At 40.5% G+C, this 24252-nt stretch overlaps 1 protein-coding gene across 8 annotated transcripts in view; it reads right to left on the bottom strand.

Annotated features, from left to right (window-relative positions):
• Window positions 1-1010: 1010 nt before the first annotated feature.
• Window positions 1011-24252, bottom strand: part of MEIS2 (Meis homeobox 2) — a 116826-nt gene continuing 93584 nt past the window's right edge. For 3 of the 8 annotated variants that reach the window (XM_075192139.1, XM_075192140.1, XM_075192137.1), the window contains exons 10-13: window positions 13319-13377; window positions 11514-11624; window positions 8110-8203; window positions 2226-2365 (exon numbers count right to left, since the gene is read on the bottom strand). In XM_075192139.1, coding sequence (XP_075048240.1) covers window positions 8145-8203; window positions 11514-11624; window positions 13319-13377 — 229 coding nt within the window. In that variant the 3' untranslated portion in view covers window positions 2226-2365; window positions 8110-8144. Of the gene's footprint in view, window positions 2366-8109; window positions 8204-11513; window positions 11625-13318; window positions 13378-24252 lie in introns of all 8 variants that reach the window. The other 5 variants (XM_075192141.1, XM_075192142.1, XM_075192138.1 and 2 more) reach the window with 3 other exon arrangements.

The following is a 24252-nucleotide window of genomic DNA, read 5'->3' as shown; positions in this document are numbered from 1 at the left end:
AGAGAATGAATGTCCTAGACCTCCCTCATAGAACAGCTGCTCTATCAGCCAGTCACCCCTTACTAACCATTTCACTGCCTGACAGAGTAAAGGTGCGGATGACACATTAGCGTATTTAGCGCTCTATCAGCGCCTGCAGTCAGAGCAGTTGCGCCCAATGTTTAGTCCGCGCTCCCGTTACGCGATTATTTATCTCATCCCCGCTCCTCTTCGTTTTCGTTTCATTTGATCTCGATCCATTTAATTTCTTGCTCCCCCCCTGCTTGGATTAATCCGACACAAAATTTTCGTTTGCTGTGTATTTATCAATAACATTTACTCAAAAAGAAATAGAACTGTCGATGCGACTTCCAGTTCAAATACATAATTTTTTTTTATATATTTACTGATCTAAGCACAAATGTATCCAGCTCATATTCTAGGTCGTAACGGGGATCCTCATTTTTATATTATGGATAACATAGAATAATTATTTTGTACATTACATACAATGTATATACAATTTTATATATCAAGTACATATTTTATTCACTGTAAGATACACATTCTTATCCACCAAGCTATTGACATTTTTAAAATGTAAAAAAATTAAACAAACATGTTCTCTTTTAAATTTCAACAAAAAAACTTCAGTTTCTCCAGTACAATAAAAATGACGATTTAAAGATTTGTATCTTTTTTTATATAATTTATTTTTCCTAGTATTAAGAATAAGGTAAATATAAAATAGAAACACTATATATTACAGTAACGACAACATGAATGTGTATGTATGTATATATATATATATATATATATATATACACATATATATATATATATATATATATACATTAATATATATATATATATACATTAATGTTTTTGCTGTAAATATATATATATATATATATATATATATATATATATATATATATATATATATATTAGTGTATAGGTTAAGTGTAGAGCTGATCATTTTGTATGACATCATAGAGTAACACAAAATTAAGTACACACAGAACCCCACAAAAAATCCAAAATGAAATATTTATTACCGCATTTTGTAACACCTTTTTTCTTTAAACATAAACTCACAGTCCTCATACAAGTATTTTAATGTAAATTTGACAAAGCTTAAAGGTAACAGCATTTTTCTCTAATGAGGAACACGTGCTGAGAAAGAAATTATCCATGGACATACAATACCAATCCCACAGCAGGTTTTACTAGGAGAACATTCTTTTTTTTTCAATTGAGGTAACACATAGAATATCTAACATGAAACATTAATAGAACGAACTCTGAACAAATTTTGTTACAGTATTGTCTTCCTTACTCTCTCCATGTCGTACACTCATTCACTCTCTGACACACGCACTCACGCTCACTTCCTCACACTCACTCGTTCTCCAATCTTTGAGTTTTACAGTTAAGTTCAGTCTGTCATTTGGTGCAAAGACCAGATTGCAGGAAGCCCCCCCTCCTTTATCCATACAAGGGGATGTCCGCATAAAGGAGACACAGGATAGGTGTCTCTGCTTGTCATTCCAATGTCTGTACAACTGTCCCAATCATAATTGTCCTGTAGTGCTGAGGGACAGGCAGACAGACACTTCTCAATGTCATGTGACTGGATGTTGTCCAGACTTTGCTCTTGCGCTGTGCTGGTCACAGGTAAAAATATTCTGTAGCTTTCCATGGAGAGGGGGGGGGTTCTGGCTGAGCCAAGTCATTCATTTGGGAACAACACACATAGTGTGGAAAAAACAAGGATATCTTTTTTTGTCTCTTCTAAAACTATTTAAATCAACAGAAATGTACAAGTTAACTTAGTTCCTATGTTTTATCCTACAGTAGTTATATCTCTGAGTCTTTCTGCTTCCAGAGGGGACTTGTTTTTGAATGGGCATTAAAGTGAACCCATGACTTCACATTTATGTACTTGTCTTGTTTCATTGGTCCTTTGTTGTTGATGAAAAATAAAATGATAAAATAAAAAACAAATTAAAAAATAAAATAAAATCACAGCTGTCTGGAATTTTAAAACTGACCAAAGTTCAAAAGTCTTAAAATATTATCTTTCTTTTTTTATTTTCCCTTGAGGTTCCTTATAACTGTTGGGGTTCTCGGGCAAGATGAGACTCCAAGAGCTGGGATATACAATAATGGGTTGGTTGTGCAGACTGGACCATCCCTGGGAGAACCAATCCTCCATGTGTCTACATGGCTCATGGTGAGGTGACCTGGCGGATGTAGGGCACTGGTGGTCCATGTCTTGAGGGAGGGCGTAATGTCAACTGTGGAGAAGTGTGAGCTGGTTGTACCAAACTGATACTCATAGGACCACCCTGAGAAAGACAGTCCCCTGGGATGTACTGCAGACCTGAAAAAGATGGAAATGTAGATGGTCAGAAGAAGCTATATACAAAACATATTGGCTTTATATTGATAAATTGGCTTTTGCAAATATAGTCTTGTGGCTGTAAAACAATAACACAATCAAAAGGTTCCACAGTTTATTATTTGTGGGAATCAGAATCAATGACACATGATGAGAAGGGTTCTCTATAGCACTAAGGCATCGGTAGAACGTTCAGCTCCCGGCCTACAGTCCCCCGAGGGAGGGCTCACTCCAGGGGTATGCTTATAATGAGGCAAGCCGAGCAGCTGTCTCAGGGAGCAGGGTTTGGGGGACAACATGTAGGATGTTAATTTGAAATCTGCACATTTTATAGCTTAAAAAAGTATATTAAGGGTTAATACTTTGTGGGTAGACATAATAATGAATACAGTAACATTTGTCTTTCAGAGGGTGCACTACTCTAATATAATATTCAGGAATGTGAAGGGTCCTATGTCTGTCACCACCTCAGGCAGTAAAGTGCACAGGCCCATGGACCACTGCAGGCGCCCTCATATGGTAGAACAGAGTAATAGGTACAGAGTACCAGAGAGTTTAGCATAATGATATGTAATACACATGACAAAATAAGCCACACGTGATCACTAAGGGCATCATTAAGACTTCGAGCTGATGGTGACTTGTCTAAGTTTCCACTTGGACAAACCATGTTGTGATGCAATGGGGTGCAAAAGAAGTTTTATTTTTTGCAAGCAGGGAAACTACTGCCTGTAGCACACAAACACTGTATAATGTCACTGCCCTCCCCAACGGTAAATCTGTCTGCATATGTTACATTGGCTAGGCCCCCGCAGCACAACATGGTTTTGCCAAGGTGCAGAATTGCCCCCTCCTAGCTGGATTTACTCCTAAGTGCACCTGCTGCCTATATATAGCGACAGACATTTTGTCAGCTGAACCAATAATCACACAACCTTTCAATTCACTAGAAATCAGTGACATCACTGAGGCACCTACTGATGTCACTGAGTGATGTCACTGGTACTTAGTGATTTCGTAGGCTGCACTCTCACGGCTTCAAAAACAAAACAAAATGGCAATCAGGGTAATACACTAGACCCAAATCTGCACAAATGCTGCAATTGCATTCAAATGACATCAGCGCGCTGCATCTTATAAGTAGGCCAAGCGGAATTAGGTTGGCTTTTGAATGCTGAAATAATGGTGAGTACACACTCATGCCCTTGCACTGCATTCAATGAGTGATCCGGTTTTTGAAAGTGCTACAGGATTTGGATCTTAGCATTTTTAACCTTTATAAACCAGTTTATTGCTTAGTTGACATTAGCTTTGCTTTAAAATGAGGTATAAGTACCTGATCACTTGCTATTTGCATTGCATTATGCATTTATTTTTGCCTTGGCAGAACTTACACACAGATGTCACAATCATGATGGCCTGTGCTGGTTATGCTGTTCTGCAGTCACTGCATGCTAACATTACTGCAGGCGCACATTGCTGCAGGCTCACATTACTTAAGGCGCACATTGCTGCAGGCTCACATTGCTGCAGGCTCACATTGCTGCAGGCTCACATTACTGCAGGCGCACATTGCTGCAGGCTCACATTACTGCAGGCGCACATTGCTGCAGGCTCACATTACTTAAGGCGCACATTGCTGCAGGCTCACATTACTGCACGCGCACATTGCTGCAGGCTCACATTACTTAAGGCGCACATTGCTGCAGGCTCACATTACTGCAGGCGCACATTGCTGCAGGCTCACATTACTTAAGGCGCACATTGCTGCAGGCTCACATTGCTGCAGGCTCACATTACTGCAGGCGCACATTGCTGCAGGCTCACATTGCTGCACGCGCACATTACTGCAGGCGCACATTACTGCAGGTGCACATTGCTACAGCTGCACATTGCCGCAGGCTCACATTGCCGCAGGCGCACATTACTGCAGGCTCATATTGCTACAGGTGCACATTGCTGCAGGCAGACATTGCTGCAGGCGCACATTACTGCAGGCGCACACTACTGCAGGCGCACATTACTGCAGGCGCACATTGCTGCAGGCTCACATTGCTGCAGGCGCACATTGCTACAGGCGCACATTGCTACAGGCGCACATTGCTACAGGCGCACATTGCTGCAGGCGCACATTGCTGCAGGCGCACATTACTGCAGGCGCACATTGCTGCAGGCGCACATTGCTGCACGCGCACATTGCTGCAGGCGCACATTACTGCAGGCGCACATTGCTGCAGGCGCACATTACTGCAGGCTCACATTGCTGCAGCCGCACATTGCTGCAGCCGCACAATGCTCCAGGCGCACATTGCCGCAGGCGCACATTGCCGCAGACGCACATTGCCGCAGGCGCACATTACTGCAGGCGCACATTGCCGCAGGCGCACATTACCGCAGGCGCACATTGCTGCAGACAATGGTGAGTGTGTGATATCACCAAAGCCCCCGTGAAACAATCGGCCTTCTTTCAAGGTCATGTAGGTCTCCGTTTGTCATAATTATAGGCCACTACTCATGTTTAGCATTTCTCATACATGATCATAAGCATGCTGAGATGTTACTTGCTTCAGTGCCTCGGTGTAAAAGTGATTGCTTCAAATACACCTGTGTCCACGATTAACCCATATATCCTGTGGGTGCGTTCTGGACATTGTCACGCATTTACTGGTATGTATGTGACTGGGCACACAACGTACAATAATATGGTGTATAATACAGTAACTAATCACAATATGTGTTGTTTCCTAGCACACACAAATGTGTGTACAAAATAAAAAGTGTCTGGTTTGGTTCAAGGGATTGCCGAACGGCAAATGTTCCAGACCAAGCTCTGGCCGTGGTAGTTGTTGTTTCAGAACTCCTAGTAGCTATAGTACTTTCAAGAGCTATCAAAGTGGACACTGTAGTCATTGTAGCACCTGAGAGGGTCAGGAGCGCTCAGTGACATTTAACCTTCAGGCGCCAGAAGTCGAAAAGGCCGGCAGATGTTTCTTCAATGTACAGTGGTAATATGGGGATGACAAGTCAGCAGACATACTGCCCTTTTATTAACATAAGTGCTATGGCCATCTAAACACAATATCCCAGGCTGCATCATTGGCCCTCTGTTTGTACTAGCACGGCAGCCTACTCAATGGATGATGATAATTAAGTACCAAATATACCATATTGTCTGGCTGCATAATGAAATCAAGAGAGGATAATATTCCTCTGTATTAAGCTATTAATGTAATTGGTCATGAAGCATAAAATATGTTATGTAATTAAATAGGCTAGAAATTATATAGCCTATATTAAGAATTATCCAAGCTGAGAAAATGTTTTCTCTATGGCCGTTATAGGGTACATTGCTTTCTGTTTCCTGACTGCATTTGTAAAAAGGAAGGAAGAAATAGGAAAATTGGCTTCATCAGTGGATGTCACCGCAGCCCCATGAGATCAGCTATGAAATGCTGGCCTCTATTTACATATACAGAATGATTTAATCAAGGTACGTCTTCCTATATTCGGCCTCATTAAACAAAGAAGTTTCAATGTTATGTGCAATTCTGTCTGCTCTGCTGCCTTCAGCCAAGGGGATGAAACTGGCAGCCACACATATCCTTTTTTTTTTTTTTTTAATACGTCAAAAACACTTGAAGCTTTAAAGTCTAATGGATTTCTTAATCCAAGTGCAGTCATTCAGCCCTCAGTGAAAAATCCATTGCTTCATATTCGGTTGCTCCTAAATGTCTCTCTCTTTAAATTTATTGACTGCCTTCCTATCTTGTGTATCACACTGGATAGGAAAGAGCAACATGTTAGGAGAAAAAAAAAATCAGGATCTCCCTGTGATGCGTCATTGGTGTCACTTCTGTTACCAATAGTCATTCTGCAATGGAGAGACTCTTAATCTTTGCATATGGGATAATTTGGGCATCCATCCAGGGCTGACAGATTCATGTCACTCAAAGGACTATTTCACTGGCCCCAACATCTCCGTTTTAATCTGAAACACGTTTAATTTCACACAAGGAATTTAATGCTCTGGAATAAGTGTCACCTTCAGGATGTAGGTTTAGAAAGGACATTGTAACAAAGGCAGACCAGCCCCTTCAGGTGTATGGTAATAAGTCTCGGAGCTCACATATAGATACAGCAAAGGCTGATTAAGACCTTTATTATATCAGTGTATGCAGATATTCAGCCATTCTGGGTTCTAGCTCAAGGTCAAGGATAGACTCAGGCCTGGTGGTACCATAGACAATATAAAATAAATACACCCGTCCATGCACTGTACCATCTAACGTGGTTGGGTATTAAAATGGAAAGTGGTTTGTTGAAATATATAACATTAATCCCGCTACTTGTCCTATTTAAAAGCCCCACCAGCATGGATAAAGAAAAAAACAGAGTCATTTGGAATTTGGTGGATGTAGCAATGTTTTGGTGAAATATACATATATTTCTCTTGTAAGGTAAATTTGTGAAAGTTTTAGGGTGAATATATTGTACTTTAGCTCAGATCCGAGTTTTTCATAGGTATTGTCACTTATATATCAAAGCACAATTGTGGACAGAATACCAATAAAATGTATTTCATAAAACAGAATTGATGAAGAATATAGTGGAAGATGGAGGTCACTGCGGAAGTCGGAGGGCCACATCTAGCCGTAACTAGAAGCAACAGCTGGGGAGCCCTTGTGCAGGTAGATTTCCTCCTGTGTTACTTTGTATACAACACTCTATGTTTACAGTTGAAGTATACCTAGAAATGGGAGCAGTAAGGATGTGGAATGTCTTTCAGGAAAGGCGGTATCTACAGACTTGGTAAATATACAATACACTTGGTTTTAGAATGATGGTGGGCAGCACGGTGGCTAAGTGGTTAGCGCAGGGCCGTAACTAGGGCTGTGCGACAGGGGCGACCGCCCAGGGCGCAACGCTAAAGGGGGCGCAATTTAGGAATATTTTAGGTTAATTTGGTTAAAATTGAGGGCTACGGGGGCGGCATTTGTCTTTCTCGCCCAGGGCACTAGAATTCTAAGTTACGGCTCTGGGTTAGCGCTTCTGCCTCACAGCACTGGGGTCATGAGTTAGATTCCCGACCATGGCCTTACCTGTGTGGAGTTTGTATGTTCTCCCCGTGTTTGCGTGGGTTTCCTCCGGGTGCTCCGGTTTCCTCCCACACCCCAAAAACATACTAGTAGTTAATTGGCTGCTATTAAATTGACTTTAGTCTCTCTCTGTCTGTGTGTGTATGTATATGATAGGGAATTTAGACTGTAAGCTCCAATGGGGCAGGGACTGATGTGAAGGAGTTCTTTGTACAGCGCTGTGGAATTAGTGGCACTATATAAATAGCTGATGATGATGCTGGAGCGACGGCAGAAGCGAAATTTCATTTTTGAGTCAGGAATTAAGTTTTTCTACCACTGAATACAGTACAAAGGAGTTAGTTTCACCGTCATCAACAGCAAAAGAATAAGAATAGGAGTTTAGTTCATAACTAGCTGGGTGCTGGGAGGAGATCCTGATCAGTTATCTCATTGAAACGTTCTATTCCCCTATTTTAACTTTGGCTATGTAGAGAGACACATTGTGGTTATGTTTGGTGGGGAAAGGCTTTAGGAATGTGATATAAAGGAAGTAGTTTTGCACACCATTCTGAATGCAATGATTTTATTGGGTCAATGGTTCGGTGTCAGAGGACACCATCATCAGGACTTGGGTCTGGCGATACTTACTTCCCCTTGTTTGTGATTGCTCTGTAAGATGATGGTTACATATAGTGCCACTGCCCATCCATGCCCATATTCATGCCCATTCCACTCATAGGTCCTAGATTAAAGGGAAAAAAACAAAGGTCAGCATGTGTAATCTGTGTGATAAGTCCAATCGCTAAATCTGGATATCACACACACACACACACACGTGGCGAATCCATTGGCAAATTTAACCTGCTTAGACCAAACTGGGCAAAAATCAGTACATGTTACCACAAACCATCACCAAGACTGCAGCCGATGACTGCTCTGATGTGCCCCCATATGAGCCAACCTTAAATGATCATATCGCTCCAATTTGGCAAAGCAGGTTTGTGTAGAAACTGGACCCAGATATATATCATTCAGTGCTAAGTAACAAATACTGTTACTCATCGTGTGCAGTACAGTGCTAAGTGACAAGCCGTTGAGCCTGTGCAAGAAAAGCTACAGGGATAACAACTACAGCAGTTCCGTCTGAGACATTTAATCAAACAATTAAAGCATTAAAAAAAAGTATAATAATTTTGTGAAAAATCTGATACACATAAAATGAAAAACAAATGCTGTACTTAAAGTTATAGTTAAGCATAAAGCAACTTACACCATAAGACCTGGAGGTATCAATACCAACATCATTACATTCTCATTCCTTTAAACTTTTGTTTTTTTAAAGCGATATTAAGGACACTGATGTAAAAATAATACTATATATTTAATAAAATGTCATATTTGTGTTTGTATTTGTAATTAGCTTGGAATCGATGCAGTTCCAAAGGGTTTCTATAAGAGCCTTGTACAGTAGCAAGGCTGCAATTAGTGTAATAATTTGATGCAATGCAAGTGTCCTCTGCATTCTCTTTATTATTATTTTTACTTGTTTTACTGTTATGACAATCAGCACTTAGTTTCCGTTTGATCTGTTGTACATTACCACTTTGCCTTGTAAAAAAAATAAAAATAAAATAAAGTTTTGTTAAAAAAAATAAAATCAATGCTAATGTGATGGAAGCTACCTAGGCTGCAGACAATCTTTTCAGCATATAATAAGGCACACCGGGCAGCTGTCTCGTTCGGCAAGCTTTAGGAGGCGCTACAGATTCAAGGAGTTTTTATATATTTATCGCACTAAAAAAAAGAAATCTTGTGTTTGTGGGTTCTGCAATGAGTAGTGCACAATTGTGAGTACATTTTTGTCTGCTTGATTTTATTATCCTTCACTATAGTGGCACCATAGTATACAGCTCTTAAATGACCAGACAGCACAGTATTTTCTAAGATGTATTTTTCCACTTTTTATTTTTGCAGCGGGCTGGACAGTGAAATGCTATAACTATTTATTGAATAGTTTGTATAGTACATATTGGGGGTATTCAATTGTTAGCGAGATGCGTTAAAATTTCGCGCTCGAAAAAAAACAAAAACCTGCGCTCGTTTTTTCCTGTTCGAGCGTGCGTTTAAAAAAAAACAACCCCTCAATTCAATTGTTTTTTTGCATTCACCCCCTCGCGCTCTATTATTGGTCCTAGCGAGTTTGAAATGAGGAGTGGTTAAGGCACTCATTTTACTATAAAAAAATAAAAGTAAATTAATGCAATCAAGAAGGGCCCCAGCACTGCACAAGAGAATGGGCCCCCCACACTGCAATGAAGAAGGACCCCAGCACTGCAAGCAACAATGGCCCCCCCTGTACAGCAGAATTAAAGATTTTACAAGGAGGTACATTTTTTGAAATTTACAAACATTTAAACACTGGCCAAGCATGGACATTTGTAAGGTACAAATATTTGTGGGACAGTGGGCAAGCTGGACCTTTCTTCGAAGGTAAAAATATTTGTTGGGACTTTGCGTAAATGAGTGTGTGTAGGTAAAGCATCATAAAACTGAGGATTTCGTCCATGGTGAGTATTTTTTTTTATTTTTTTTTTATTAAAATCTATGGTGTACATGAGGGTGTTTACTGTATTTCTTGGGGTTTTATTATTTTTAATAAAGATTTGTGGTTGGAATGAGGGTGTTTGCTTTTATTTAACATTTTGCTTTGTGGAACTACAGATCACAGCCAGCCGTGGGTGTAAGAGCATGTTGGCACTTGTGGTTCTACTACAAGTGCAAACATGCCCTGGGTGCTATGGGTACGCTGGTGCTTGTAGTTAGACAAGTAGCAGCATGCCCACACTATTTAGGACAACATGGCTGGCTGGGACATGTAGTTCCACAAATCAATTTTTTATTTTTAATCCAAAATCCCCATTTATTACCCTACTACCCATAGCCATGGGGTAGTAGGAAGAGCCCTAGTGCTATCGGCACTGGCCTGGGTGTCCCTAGGGGGGTGGCCCGCTTACATTTTTCAGCGGACCACAATCCCTAGGGAATCCAGGCCAGCGCTGAACAGTCTGTGGGTGTTTAGTCATTATGGCCGTGGGACCCAAACTGCGTTCCCCCCCCCCCCTGTTATAGTGCCTATCACCCCGGCTGGTTTGCCTAGTGCTGGTTCAATTAAATTAGGGGGAACCCTACGTCAAATTTTTCACACCTCAATAGCCTGCCAGCACTAGGGCGAAGACTAAATAAAGTGGGGAGCAAACGATTTTGCTTTTAAAATAAAAATAAAAAAACATGATACTTTTTGGCACAACCACCCCCCCCATCCCCCTTAAAACCAAAAAAATAATATAAAAAAAGATTAAATACATGCACCACTATGGTTTTTTCTAAAGGGAAAATTTCCAAAAATTATTAATTATTATACACTTTTTTAAGTACTTTTCTTTTTTTAGGTTACTTTTATGAACTTTTACACCTATTTTCTCAGTTTAATGTATATTTTTCTTAACTTAATAAAAAAAAATTTTTTTTGAGCAGACCAAGGAGGTGCGAAATAAAACAGCATATTTGCCTTTTTCACACTCGGCGTTAAAAAACAATTGAATAGCTTTTTCCGCTGAGGGTTCGCAGCCAGCCTATACTTTAACATTGACAAACGCTTGGAGCGCGATAACACAGTTTCGGAAAAAAAAAAAAAAAAAAGATTAGAATTGGGGGAGAAGTTTTCGCGCTCGAAAATAAGGAAAAATAGCAAAAAAAGACTTAACGTGCTCGAACTTCCAAACTCGCTAACAATTGAATACCCCCTATTATTTCATGGGTATGTTATGCAGTACTGTACATATAATGTTTCAGGCACTCTGCCCAGTCAAGTTTATCATCTATTTTCGCTGCTTGGGACACAGGCAGACAAAGTGACCTTGTAAGGTCCTATGACACCTACACTGGGATTCAAACAAGGGTCTCCAACAAGTCTTTCGATGTCAGGGTATGAGACTGGCGGACTACAACACCGAACTTACAGTGATATGACCAGAGGCAAAGCCACAACTCACCTGCGGGTCGGATCCCCATGTGTTGCTGTCCATCCAACACAAAGCTTCCCATTGGCTGTCCCTCTGGACTATATGCTGCTCCTTGGCTCACTGAAGGATCAAGAAGAAAACCTGATTGTGGTCAAACGTGGACACAGAGAAGAAAAAGAAGAGACATACCGGAAAATCAGCAAAGGTTCCAGTGTTAGGACTGAAACACACACTTTAAACCAACAGAAACATGACAAGCAGAGACATAGGATATTGTAAAAGGGCTGTGTATATGACATTATAACATCTTTAGATCAACTATTATACGTGTACAAGTATACAGAAGAACCATGTTTGATTGCAGTATGGAACCAACTGGCTCTTCTAGCCCAATATCCTTTTACATGATCAGATGAGGCGGTAAATATATCAAGCTTCTGGTGGTTTGAAAGTGGAGATGTTGCTTATAGCAACCAATCAGATTCTAGCTATCATTTTGTAGGATGTACTAAATAAATGATAACTGGAATCTGATTGGTTGCTATAGGCAACATCTCCACTTTTTTAAACCCGCAGTTTAGTAAATATACCAACGACTGTCATTTTGTAGAATGTACTAAATAAATGATAACTGGAATCTGATTGGTTGCTATTGGCAACATTTCCACTTTTCAAACCCGCTGGAAACTCTCAGCTTGATACATTTACCCCTAGAAGTTTAGTTTCACTTTTTTGTGGCTAAGGGCTGGTCAACATCAAGTTCATATTATATCATTATAATTACTAATTGGACACTCCAGTATTGTGGATAAAGTTATCTAAAGTTCTATGTAACATTCTAAGGGTTGTTGAAGCAATATTTACCAATATTGCTCAAAGATGCAATTCTGCAATGAAACCATACAAACCAATCGGCAATTGTCTGTCAAATGCAGGTTGGACAATGAAAGCAAGTACCTGATTGGTGGTTATGGATGTAGTGCAGACTTGCACCTTTGACAATTCCATACTAATATTGTTCAATGTGTATTTTGTGATAAGGAGGGTGCATTAGTAATCAAAAAAGTTAAAGATTTATCATATCAGAAATTATGTAGCTTGTTGTCAGCATTAAAACTTTTAACAACAATTTAAAATGTTAAAGAAATGATACTTTATAGATAGGACAATAATAACAATAAATAATGTATACATACTCATTATAGGCTTCATTGCAGCTCCAGCCATTAAATGAGTTTGGTGCAATTTATAATGTGGGAATTGCTTCCAAAAGACCTTTAGTCCCCCCGCCCTCACAATTGCCCCACACACATTCTCACTCTACACCTAAAAAAGCCTGTGGTATAATGCAGTCCCAGCCAGTTGTGTGTGAATAGGCAGGGAATGAATGCACACAATAGGCTGCATATGGGAAAGACTTCCTTATACTGCCAAAAGCTGTTAGATGGCACTGGGCAGAAGCAGTGAGTAATTTAACCCTTCCTTGGTGAAAACACCTGCTCCAGCAACTGAACAGTTAAATTGACTCTTAGTGGCCCAGTACTTTGTGCCAATTAGCAGTTTGTAGGGAGGAGGGGACGTAATTGTATTGAGAGCATGCTGGAAATCTCCAATTAGCACCAATTAGTTGCTCCCTATGGTGGGATGCTGAGACTTAAAGGGGGTAAGATTGCCCCCTCTTCTTGTCCCTACTGTCTCACAGAATGTCTTGCTGTGGCATTTTATTTACTGCCCATTGAACCCTCTCTGTTCCATAAACCTTTGACTGCTGGAAGGTTCTGACAGAAGATTAACTCATTCAATGTGGCCAGGGAGATAGGAGCTTGGCACCTTACCTGCTCGATTAGACTGGTCGATCATGGGCTGGACTATCCGTCTTCTGGCATTAATGAACCTGCAAGACAGGGAAGGGGGATCCTTGTTATTCTGCACAAGGTACCATAAGCTTCACAGCAAAACGTTACTCAAGCTTCTCTTAATGAAATATGCATTTGTCAATATATTCTACAAACTTGCAGACAAAAACTCCCCTTGGCAACTAAAATGATCCATGTGGGTTCTCGGTTCAGCCTGTAACTGATACAAAATATTTAAGATTCTTCATACTTGAAACCTACAATGTCTTGTGTCATTCTTTTCATAGTTTATGTAAGCACAGACTTTAATATCACTTCGCTGATGAAGATTTCAATATTAACAAATAAGAAAATCAAATTCTGACATGTCTTAAAACTATAGTTTACATGTTTATATTAAAAAAAGATTATTGGGAAACCGATGACATCATAGAGAGAAATATGACTTTAAAGGATGCTGGTCTCTTAATTGCTAATAGGAAAGGATGAATGTCTGTAGAAGTTCTTCACAAATCACCACACCAATGTACACAATATAACGCAATGTGGAAGAGAATAGGATTATGGAGGGAGTATAATTACTAGACTCCCTGCTATACTCATCATCAAACTAAGTCACTCCTGCAATAACAAAAACTCAGTAACGAATTTAAATTCCAAAGTGTTGTTCTACAATAATGTATCTGAAGTCACAACAAACGTGTTTGTGGTTTCCAGTATGCAGTCCTAGAAGTCCAATGCTTTCTGATCCTCTCCCCACCCAGTCCGCCCTAAATGAGGTAGGCTTTTTGTTTTCACATAGCTTCAGCAGGGTCAGCAGAGACATCCATTAAACTGTCTGATGTTTTATTGCCAGTCTTACAGAGACTGTAGAGCTCCAGGAGTAAGACCCCCTCCCCTACTGCCCAATACCCACCACCTCCTGCTGACCCAAACTTTTAAAGCTAGGGGTCATGCAGAGGTCAGTGCCAACTTGGGTTGACTTCTGGTGTTGATCGGTAGCCCTGAGCTACACAATGTTTTATAACCTTGGCACATTTTGCTGCCATTGAATATTAGTATACTGATGTATGACCAAGACGGGGCTTGTTTGGTGTGGCACAGGTTTCCAGTGTTCTCATTACTAGGGCAATGGTTTAAACACCAGTGTAACTTGGGAATTACCCAGTTGTGTTCAAGTAAGAATAATTGTGGTTCTAGGACCATTTTTGGACCTAAATGAAATAATATAAAAATATTTGCATACACAATATACAATGATTGCAGTATAATGTAATTATTACTAATGGGTCGATAATAAAATGCTTATGTTACTTGTTTAATTAAATTATCGGATTCAAAAATATTGTTGCTGTGATTCTCTGGTTGCATCCATCAGTATTTTCTGAACTGAACGTTGGTACATAGTCAGATGTGGATGATATATGTTATAGGGACTCTAGAAGTCATCATGAGCTTCCCTAATCATATAAATATAGTAGAGGGCCTGTGACGCCGCGTGACTTATTATAATCTACAGTACATTATTTCTTAGAATCCAAACGATTTCCTAATTAATATTAAGTGATGACAACACTAAGCAGTGTGTATGAGGACAGAAGAATGTATATACATATATTAAATATCACTTGTGTACTGCATAGTGCATCATTAAAAGGCCTTACAAGACCAAATGTAATTAGATGTAAGATAAGCAGACGTAGGAATATGAAGCCAGGGGAACTATTGTCTTACCAACTAAATGTATTTAGAACCGATCCACAGAATGAATCCTTCAGCCAGTAGAAGTTAATCTAGTGCATAAAAACTTCTTAACCGTCGTTCTTTAATTGTTTGCCAGAGAGACTATATTGTGAATAAAACACACAGGCGACAAGCAGTAACTGGAGACGTTTCAGCGAGTACCTAGGACCATAGCCACACGGTCAGGATAGATCATAAACATCATCCAAGGTGAAGAAACGCAGCATAGAAACTGTTGGTTATCCAATCAGTGAGTGAAGCTGAATGAGGGGTCTGAGGCTCCAGTGCTAAACAAAGGGGTCTATTAGGAATGTGTGGGGGGAAAGCATGACAGATTTATCAGCTGTTAGACAGTGAAGGGTTAAAGGCGCCCAGGGCAGAGCATAAAGCTGGCCCCAAGGGGCTGGTATGCACCATTTCTGTTTACCAAGACGGGTGTGAGGGGAGCAGGGTGTGTATCCTTTATTCCAACATGTGTTTGGCATTAAGCGCATGGGGGACTTTCCCTCCACCCCCTCCCTAAAAGTAGGTAGTAATGGTCCCCTATTTGACAAGGACATGCAGAGCCATAAGTCACTGGGCCGTTAAGGCTGGATTTAATTTAGATGGTAATCCCAGAATGAGTGCCTGCAATTTTTCATGTTACCTTAACTGGTAATTGTTGCCATTAATCCTCTGTGGTTCCAGTTAAACAAATAAAAGGTACTAGTATAAAGCAGACCCCCTTAGACCATGGCCACACCTCCTACAAATTAAAAACATGGCTGCTCTTCAAGGGCACACATAGTTTACTGTATCTGACTGACAGCAACAAATTATAACCCTCTACCCGATCGCTCAGCTCTCCCTCACTGTGGGACAGAACGATCGCGGGACAGAACGGACACCTAAAAGTATGGACATTGGGGGCGTTCTATGACGAAACAGGCTGAGCTTGGATCTTGTCAGATGTGTTTATTATGATCATTAAACACACAAGACTTAAGTCAGTAATTTGTTTTATTTGTATGAAATGTTCACCTCAATTACCTTTTTCTCTTTCCACACAGACATCGACGGATGAAGAGTTGGCAAAACATCTGCAGAGCCAATGCAGAGACCATAATGTGGGCAGAAGTAGTTAATATCGGCACCATCAAAAATGTAGATATGTAGCAAGCTTCCCTTTATCCACCAACAAAGACCCTCTGAGGCCTGCAAACCATTAGGGATCCCCACCCCCAGCACACCTCCAGCTCGGTACTCAAGCCTGTCTTCAAACAAGTCATTAAATGGAGGGTTGAAGGTTCAAACAAGGGTCATTTCTTTGGATACTGCACAGAAATGTTTAGTAAACTGGGAGCTCTCCACTGATTGCCCTATACCATGTGTGCACTAAGAAGGGGCCAACACACAAACTATCACGAAACTCTCCTGTTACCATGGCGTGCAGCCTGGACTCCCCTTCATGGCTGGGTCTTGTTTACAAGGAAGACTAAACCTACTGTACACCAAGGAATATTTAATATTTTGTGTGTTGTAGTCGTTGTTCCTTGTTAATGGGCTCTCATATAGATGTTATGTATGTCAGATTTGTCTCAATGTCTCTTGGGTTTAGGCAGCACATTTTACAGAATGTAATCCTTATTGTCATATAGGTTATTGAAAAATAAACATTTATCCGAAAATCAGGGCGATGAGCCGATTTGTGTCGCATGATTCTTCAATAGGCCTAACGTCAAATAATTGTGCAATGTCACTTGGTCAACTAGAATATAAATGGCTACAATGCCCAACCAGTACTGTATGGTGAAAGCTGTATGGATGACACAACCAGGTGATATAACACTGTCTCAATCGTGGATCTCATTGGAGAGAAACAGGCCTCTCCTGCTTTGAATCACTTCAGTCGCCTCAGGCTTTCATTTCAACTTTCATTTCAACTTTGGCACCAGAGCAAAGTGAAGCAGAGTGATTCTACAATCATGGTAACAGACCAGGGCTTTTAACCTATGGGTTACGACCCAAAAAGTGGGCCCCAATGATAGTTACATTGTTGTGTTTTACCGACTGCGCAAACTAATTATTATTCGTATTTTAATATTATTTTGCACAAGTACATGATTTCCTCACATTCATACATTAAAATGACTGACTTGTGGCGAGCAGTAAATTGTATTATTAATTCAGGACTGAACTGATCAGCGGGACCTGAAACTGACCCCTACATTTAATGGATCTAATTAAGGCTCAGACCATAACTGGTTAAAAACCCTTCTTCAAGGATGCAAAGTGGCTATAACCTGATCTTTTTTTTAAAAACAGGAAAATATTCTTTACATAAATCAACTTACTAAATAAGTCAGATTGTGACGTGAGGGCTTTTTCTCCCATTGCATCAACAGTGACAGGTTTTCCTTCCAAATAGCATCATCTTCAAGATGTTGAGCTTCATAAACTATTTTCTAATCTCACTAATTAGCTCATCCTCCCAACTGTCTCTATTTTGGACTTAAAGCCACCTTGCCCCCGTTTCATTCCAAATGAAACTAGGTGCTCCACTATTGGGTACCACAAATATCCTAAATATAATGATGCATTTAATGTCTTGTGTATGTGGGAAGCTGTGTGCAGAAACTTTTGTTTTATATGAATTTGTATTCAAAATTCTGCCAAAGTGTGTCTTGCTTTAGTTTTTTAAATACCTCTATTACTACTTCTAAAATGACAGTTGATGTACAAAGCATGCACTTGCTTTAATCTCTTCTTTAATACACATCACTGCTTGTTCAGGACCGGGATTAGTTAACCCTTGCATAAAATGCATTGGGGTCCAGCCACATTCCCAAGTATAATGATGTCTTTAACAACAATATTGATAGGTGACCATTATCAAACACAATAGTAAGAAGTACCTGGGACAAGGTGCAAATACCCTTCGCGTCTGTAAGCTACTTATTATTATAATGATGTGTGTGTGATAGATGCTGGAAAGGAACAGTTTGTGTCTTAATGGCCATCAAGCGCTATGCTAACATTGCTTTATCTAAAGGCAACTGGCATATTGGGTGAGTAATATATGCACCTGGATTATTACAACTTCAATTTGGTTTATATGAATTCTCCTGGGTGCCACTGCCCAGGTGGCATCAGGAAGGCAGATGGCTCTGGTGCTTGCATTTACTGTGGGTTTTGCATAAGATGTGTGCCCGCTGAGAAAGAGATAGCAGGTTCAGGCCCCATCACTCTCCAGACTTTGCATATCAACCTAATTTGCATACAACTGGCCCTCTTCAACACTGCTTTGCTGGATAGGCGCTAAAACAAGCACTGACGGGAACTCTATTTGCAGTAAGTGTCATTGTATTCATACTGTGACTTGTACTATGAAGAAATCATTTAGACAGAGACTGCCAAGCCAGCATGACTTTTCATATTCACCATGCAAACATAAGATGAAAATGATACACTGTGTTACCATTATTGATCTATAAAGATGATGTGAAAACATGGATCCATCCATCTCATCTCATATTTGTACAAAATCATAGTTTATAATGTTATAATGCCCTGGATAAATTATATAATCTTTTTTTTGTTTTCCGAAATCAGAAATAGTCCTGGAGACCATGTAAAGGGAAATCTGTGTGAGCCAAATGAAAGCGAGTTTCTTTCAACGGACACAGAGCAACAAAATGAAAAATGCCCACGGAAACGGAGCAATTACAGAGTGCAAGGTTTGAAGAGATGAAGGTGAGTGTGCAGGTCCTCAGCCTTTCTAGCCCTGATTAGCTCTGAGGAAGATATTTTCTAGGTCTCTGGGAGAGATCTCTGGGCCAGATGTTACCTGTCCATCATGTAGCTGAAGTGGACAAGTAGGCTGGAAGGGAGCATGTCAGCGCTTTGATCTGGTATAGAGGAACGGCTGATTTATGGAGTGGAACTCTGTTCATCCGTTCTGTTTTACTTTCTGTCCTAAGGCAGAAAGACATATTGCAGAGAGAAGGGAAGAGAAAGGTAGGGAAACATGCAACGTTCTTTACAACATCAACAAGCTCTGACAACTGAAACAGGATTTTTCTTGGCCTTAACAAAGCTTGCAGGCATATCCTTTGATGCTCCTGTTTTCCCCCTTGTGCACTCTCCCTATCTCTCTGTTCAACATATTACTCGCTGTTTAATTCAGCTCCACTAAATGGAATGGACTGTGGCCAGTATGCCTGGAGCATAAACACACCTGTGTGTTCAGTATGTCAGTGCACATGGGAGTGTGCAAACTACAGCCAGGTCACTGCTAGCTTTACCTGGACAGCCTGCCTTCAACCAAGTCCTAGCTCCAGCTGTACTAAGGCCTCCTGTATTCTTCATTGCTTTTTTATTTACATTTTTTATTTTTTAAATTAATCATCCTTTTAACATTCTGAACACGCTCCAGGTAAGCCGAAGTCTTTATCTCTGTTTCCTAGGATTTCCCAGGATCACCTCTTACTGCTTCTTCCTTGGACAGTTCCAAAGACTATCACTTCTTTCTGAGTCCCTCTACGGAGCCACTACCCTAGAGCTTTCCTCATTGCTTGTCTTTGGCTAGGGTTAACCCACTAACGCAATCGGTGAAGGTATATATACACTTTATATAGGTTACTGTTGCTGCTTACTGTATGGCACACACACAATCTGAGCTAGACAGGATACACAAAGCAATGTGTGTACCAAAGGCAAGATGTGGGGTGGCCCTCGCTCTGCTTGTATGCTTAGCAGCCATTAAAGAACACTTTTCTACAGCAAATGACAACTACAGCAGACACAGCATTGTTCCCATACCCAACATATATATGGTGTTTCATCACCCTAAGCAGAGGTGTCAGACTGTGCCCATGTCTGTGGACCTCCACACGAAAACATGGACTGATTACATGGTCACAACGTAGGACTGTTATGAGTCTTATATTTTAAATCTCTGCTTGTTCGGCTGACCTTCAATGCATTGAAGAAGTCACAGAAAACTTAGTTTTCCATGTTGTTGTTGATGATGATGATGATGATGATGATCAGGTGCAGAATTCACATTGATGACACCTTTCATTTAAAGATACTTCAATACAGGAGTCAAACATTATTGTAATCAGTGCTGAACTTGTGCCAACAAACCTATTGGAGCTCAAGGCAGCTGCCTCTCCTGCCTACACCTCAACGTGTCTTTATAATGAATGCATTGGTGGGGAGACCTGGAGAAATGTTTGCAAAACACTGTAACCTCATTGATTACAAAAAAAGGCTATCTATTAAAATGAGCACAGCTAGGAAAGAAAGTATGTATTTGTGTACGGTCATGTTGCACACAAAAATTAATATCCATGCATCGCTCATTTTTCCAGTGTCCGTGTTCAAGCACAAACTTGTACAGTAACTGGACACACCATGGCTTATTTTCGAAGGGCAAAATGCTTTGGTGATGTAACACACCTCGATTTGTGCTTAGATTTCCACTAAAGTGTATTGGTTTGCAAAGCACGGTGGTGGAGTTTGTGGAGGAGCAGGAGTTTGCACTGGCTGATGGGAGAATTCAGGCAGAGTGAGAAGGTTCCTTGCTAGGTACCTTCAAATGTGTAAAAGTGACACGTGTAATGATGACGGTCCCAATGTTCCTCTCGTGTTTAAGTTTAGCCATAATTGAGGCTAAACCGAGCTGTATGTCAGGAGATAATGGAAAAGCTAAATATGAAAGGGGAGGTTCTAAAGTGGTAGGAAGTTAGACTTTGTTGTGACATTTACATTGTTGTCCAACAGGTCTCTTCACATTTGTCAACCTTCTTACAAACCTAGATAAACTTTTATTTTTCAGAGACATTAAGACTGGAAAGAATGGACCATCTAGGCACACCAAAGTTATTTGCAGCTTGCAATAAGTCCCAGGAATGACCATGACCTGACCATTGCCAATCTCCACAGCGAACTCCAATGTGCGTGCCTACTCTCCACTCTTGAAATGCCGGTGCAGGCTAGAAGTGCCTTGGTGTACGAAGACGCGGAAAAATCTCAAGAGCTGCATTGTGCAAAAGTGTAAACACCACATGAAGGCCAACCTTCTCCTACTTTAGTTCCACCCCTTTAATTAAAGTAAACTTATCCGTTATTCTCCTTGGCTTGGCCCCATTAATGGCTTAAGTTAATAGTGAGATTGAGGATATGTGAACCTAGATATGGGTCATATTAAAAGTATAGGAGCAGACCCAATCTTGGCCGTCTCTGAGCTGGTGCAAAATTCATGTCCTTTTGTGAGCAGATATGACAGTGCACATAGGTAAAGATAATATTACACAGCCCAGCAGAGGTTTTTCCACTTCATTAATTATAGCCACTATTTTTCACAAGTGTTTTCATAATTACACAGATAGGTACAATTACATATCAGTGTGCTACAAAATATAACAAAATAGATATTTCTTCTACATATATTCCTTCTACATCAATGTACATGATGCATGATGTCCCATTCTTGCTGTTTGATGTGCTAACATGGTTACGGCATACAATGAGGAAACACTGAATATAATGAAGGCCTGGAGTGACCATGATACTGGAACCAGTCTCATCACTTCTCCAGGACATATAGTGCAGGCAGCTCCAGTGATGGAGGCTATCTTGCTATTTATCACTGTTACATCCACAATTGCTTTGCCGATCTTATATAGCAAACAGTAATTTTCCCTGGGAGCATGGTGTATTGCTAGTATGTAATTATAGAGGAGCTAGCTCTCATTGCCTGGAATCAATAAGACCTATTTCTAAGGACAGCATCTCCAGAAAGCATCTTTAGGTACCTAACTGTGTATTCCCCTAAGGTGCACTCAGCTCTCTCTCCAAATGCACCTAAAGGTACCGTAATGCTGGCGAGCATATCAGCATATAGCAGCATGAAGAATAAGCTGTTTTGTGCTTTAGAATTACCCTTATTGAGAGCTTAAAAAGGCTTTGATTACTACAGTAGCATTATTTTTCTCTATTCGTTTCCCTATATTTTACTTATTTATTTATTTTACCTCATTCAGTAACTGTTTACTCTATGTTGCCAACCAGGAAATATTCCGTGCTTAGGCTTCTTGTTCAGATACAGATGTTGTAGACAAGATCGTCTTCCATTCTCCCGACTAAAATATCTATTACTAATCAGAAATCCTAACACCCAGAGTTCACACAACCATTTGTTCTTTAAGTGGTCCCAACTAATGGACAGCAATATCCCAGAGGTCATCATTGATTTAGTTCCTTGTGGGACATTTTGGAAAGAGGACAGGGGTTCAGATCTGGATTTCAAGCCTATCACAACATAATCTATGTCAGATTAGTTCTGTCCCCAACTATGCATTGTTTAATGTGGCTAATTTATCAGTTTATCTTTTCTCATGCACAAACGCCCTGTCCAGAGAAATACCAGATGAATATAAGCATCAGAGTAGAGTGGAGGCTGACCATGTGTCGTATGGTGACCAGACACACAGTGATTATCTCAACTTGTCCCATTTAGATCAAAATTGGCCTGAACTTGCAGACGATAACCAAGAACGATTAATATCTTATAGTCTATGACCACAATGTGCGTGTGCGGTCATTTCTGTACAGTGAGCTCCATGGAACCCGATTGTACAACATGACTGCATATGTGTGGACAGAATGAACGCAGATCTAGTTGTTCGGTGATAACATCAAACAACCAGATCTTAACATGTGTGGCCCGGTTTAGTACACGAGAGCAAAATGTAAATGCCAGTCTGTGATGGGATCATTGCACTCACTGTATTAAGCCTATAAATAAAATGTACAGCAAGACCTGGCATAACGAGCGAACACAAAGTTACTTTGAATAGTTATACAAATATAAAACAGAGCAGCTATATGGCATTTATTTACTTTTGCGTAGGCAAAACGATTCCACTAATTGAACCATTATCTAAACCCCAGGATGAATAGGGATAACCTGTAAATACAATGTGTTGTAAAGGGTTAAGGAGCAGCACGGAGGTCAGCACTTCTTAATGTCCTGCCTCAATGGTAAGGGGCAGATACAAAAAGCCCATTAAATAAAGGTGGAAGTGTTCAAGTGAATCGATTAGTCTGGCTCCGTGCCAGCTGGACAGTGGTGCCAGGTCCCCTGGGCTGTGGTTTCTCTGCAGGGTCTTAACCCTCAATGAAAGAAAATGTGTCCGCTGCAGAGAGATCAGCCTATTCAGAGGCTTAAGAACAGTGTGGGCAGCTCTGACAAACATGCGCACTGACCAGCACAATGAGCATGGACACACCTGTCTCCAGTTCTAGCAGTGGGACTTATGTTTCTGGGTGGCCCTGAAGGTGCATTAAACAGTAAAAGGAACATACTAAAATCCAGCCTACAATGACTCAAAAGGAGCAGGGATTAGCAATGAAATATAAAATAACTATAACATTTTAGTAACCTAAAAGGTCAAATATGGTGTTAATGAAATGCCAGTGTTAACCATTTGTTACCGGGTACTGTATTAGCATCAGAGGCAATGAAAGGGTTAGATTTTTTTTTCCACTCATAACTAGGCTGAGTAATCCTGCGCTGTACTTTAATTTGGTTTTAATTTTATGGGCCTCGTTTTAACTGCTTGCCTTACAGACCTTTATTCCTTACAGGAACAGTTACCTCATAAACACAAGATCCGCCGCTTCCTATACACTTCGCCTTCCACCTCAAACTGTATTTTCCCCTCTCTCTCTCCCACTTTTATTGCTATGGCCTTTTCCATTTTTTCTGCTCCGAGCCTGGGACACAAATCTCGCTGCTATTGCAGTGTGTGACATCTCCGCTCGTTTGCCGCTGCTCATTAACAAACAATACTGCTGTGAAATTGGTTTAATGACAAAGTAATAAAATTGCTATTCTGCTCACAGAGAGCCCGAGGCATTCTGAGGCAGGCTCTGGGTGCCAAGATGCATTAAGTTGCTTATTCGTAAAACAGAGAATCATCTGGTTCTAACCTCCCCTCCCTGTATACATTCTGTATTTCATCTTCTGATAAAAAAAGATGTATTTTCGTAGGTATTTCACGGAGCCCGAGTATGATATTGTTGCAGAGCTGGGTTCTCTGGGCAGATATTGGTTTCTCCCCAATGGAGGATGCACAAACACCATCTCAGGGCAGTAATGTCCTTCACATTGGAGTGTAGAG

Source organism: Mixophyes fleayi, chromosome 12 (genome assembly GCF_038048845.1).
Source record: "Mixophyes fleayi isolate aMixFle1 chromosome 12, aMixFle1.hap1, whole genome shotgun sequence".
NCBI lineage: Eukaryota > Metazoa > Chordata > Amphibia > Anura > Limnodynastidae > Mixophyes > Mixophyes fleayi.
Note: the sequence above shows the minus strand (reverse complement) of the source record. Positions and strands in the feature narration are given on the sequence as shown.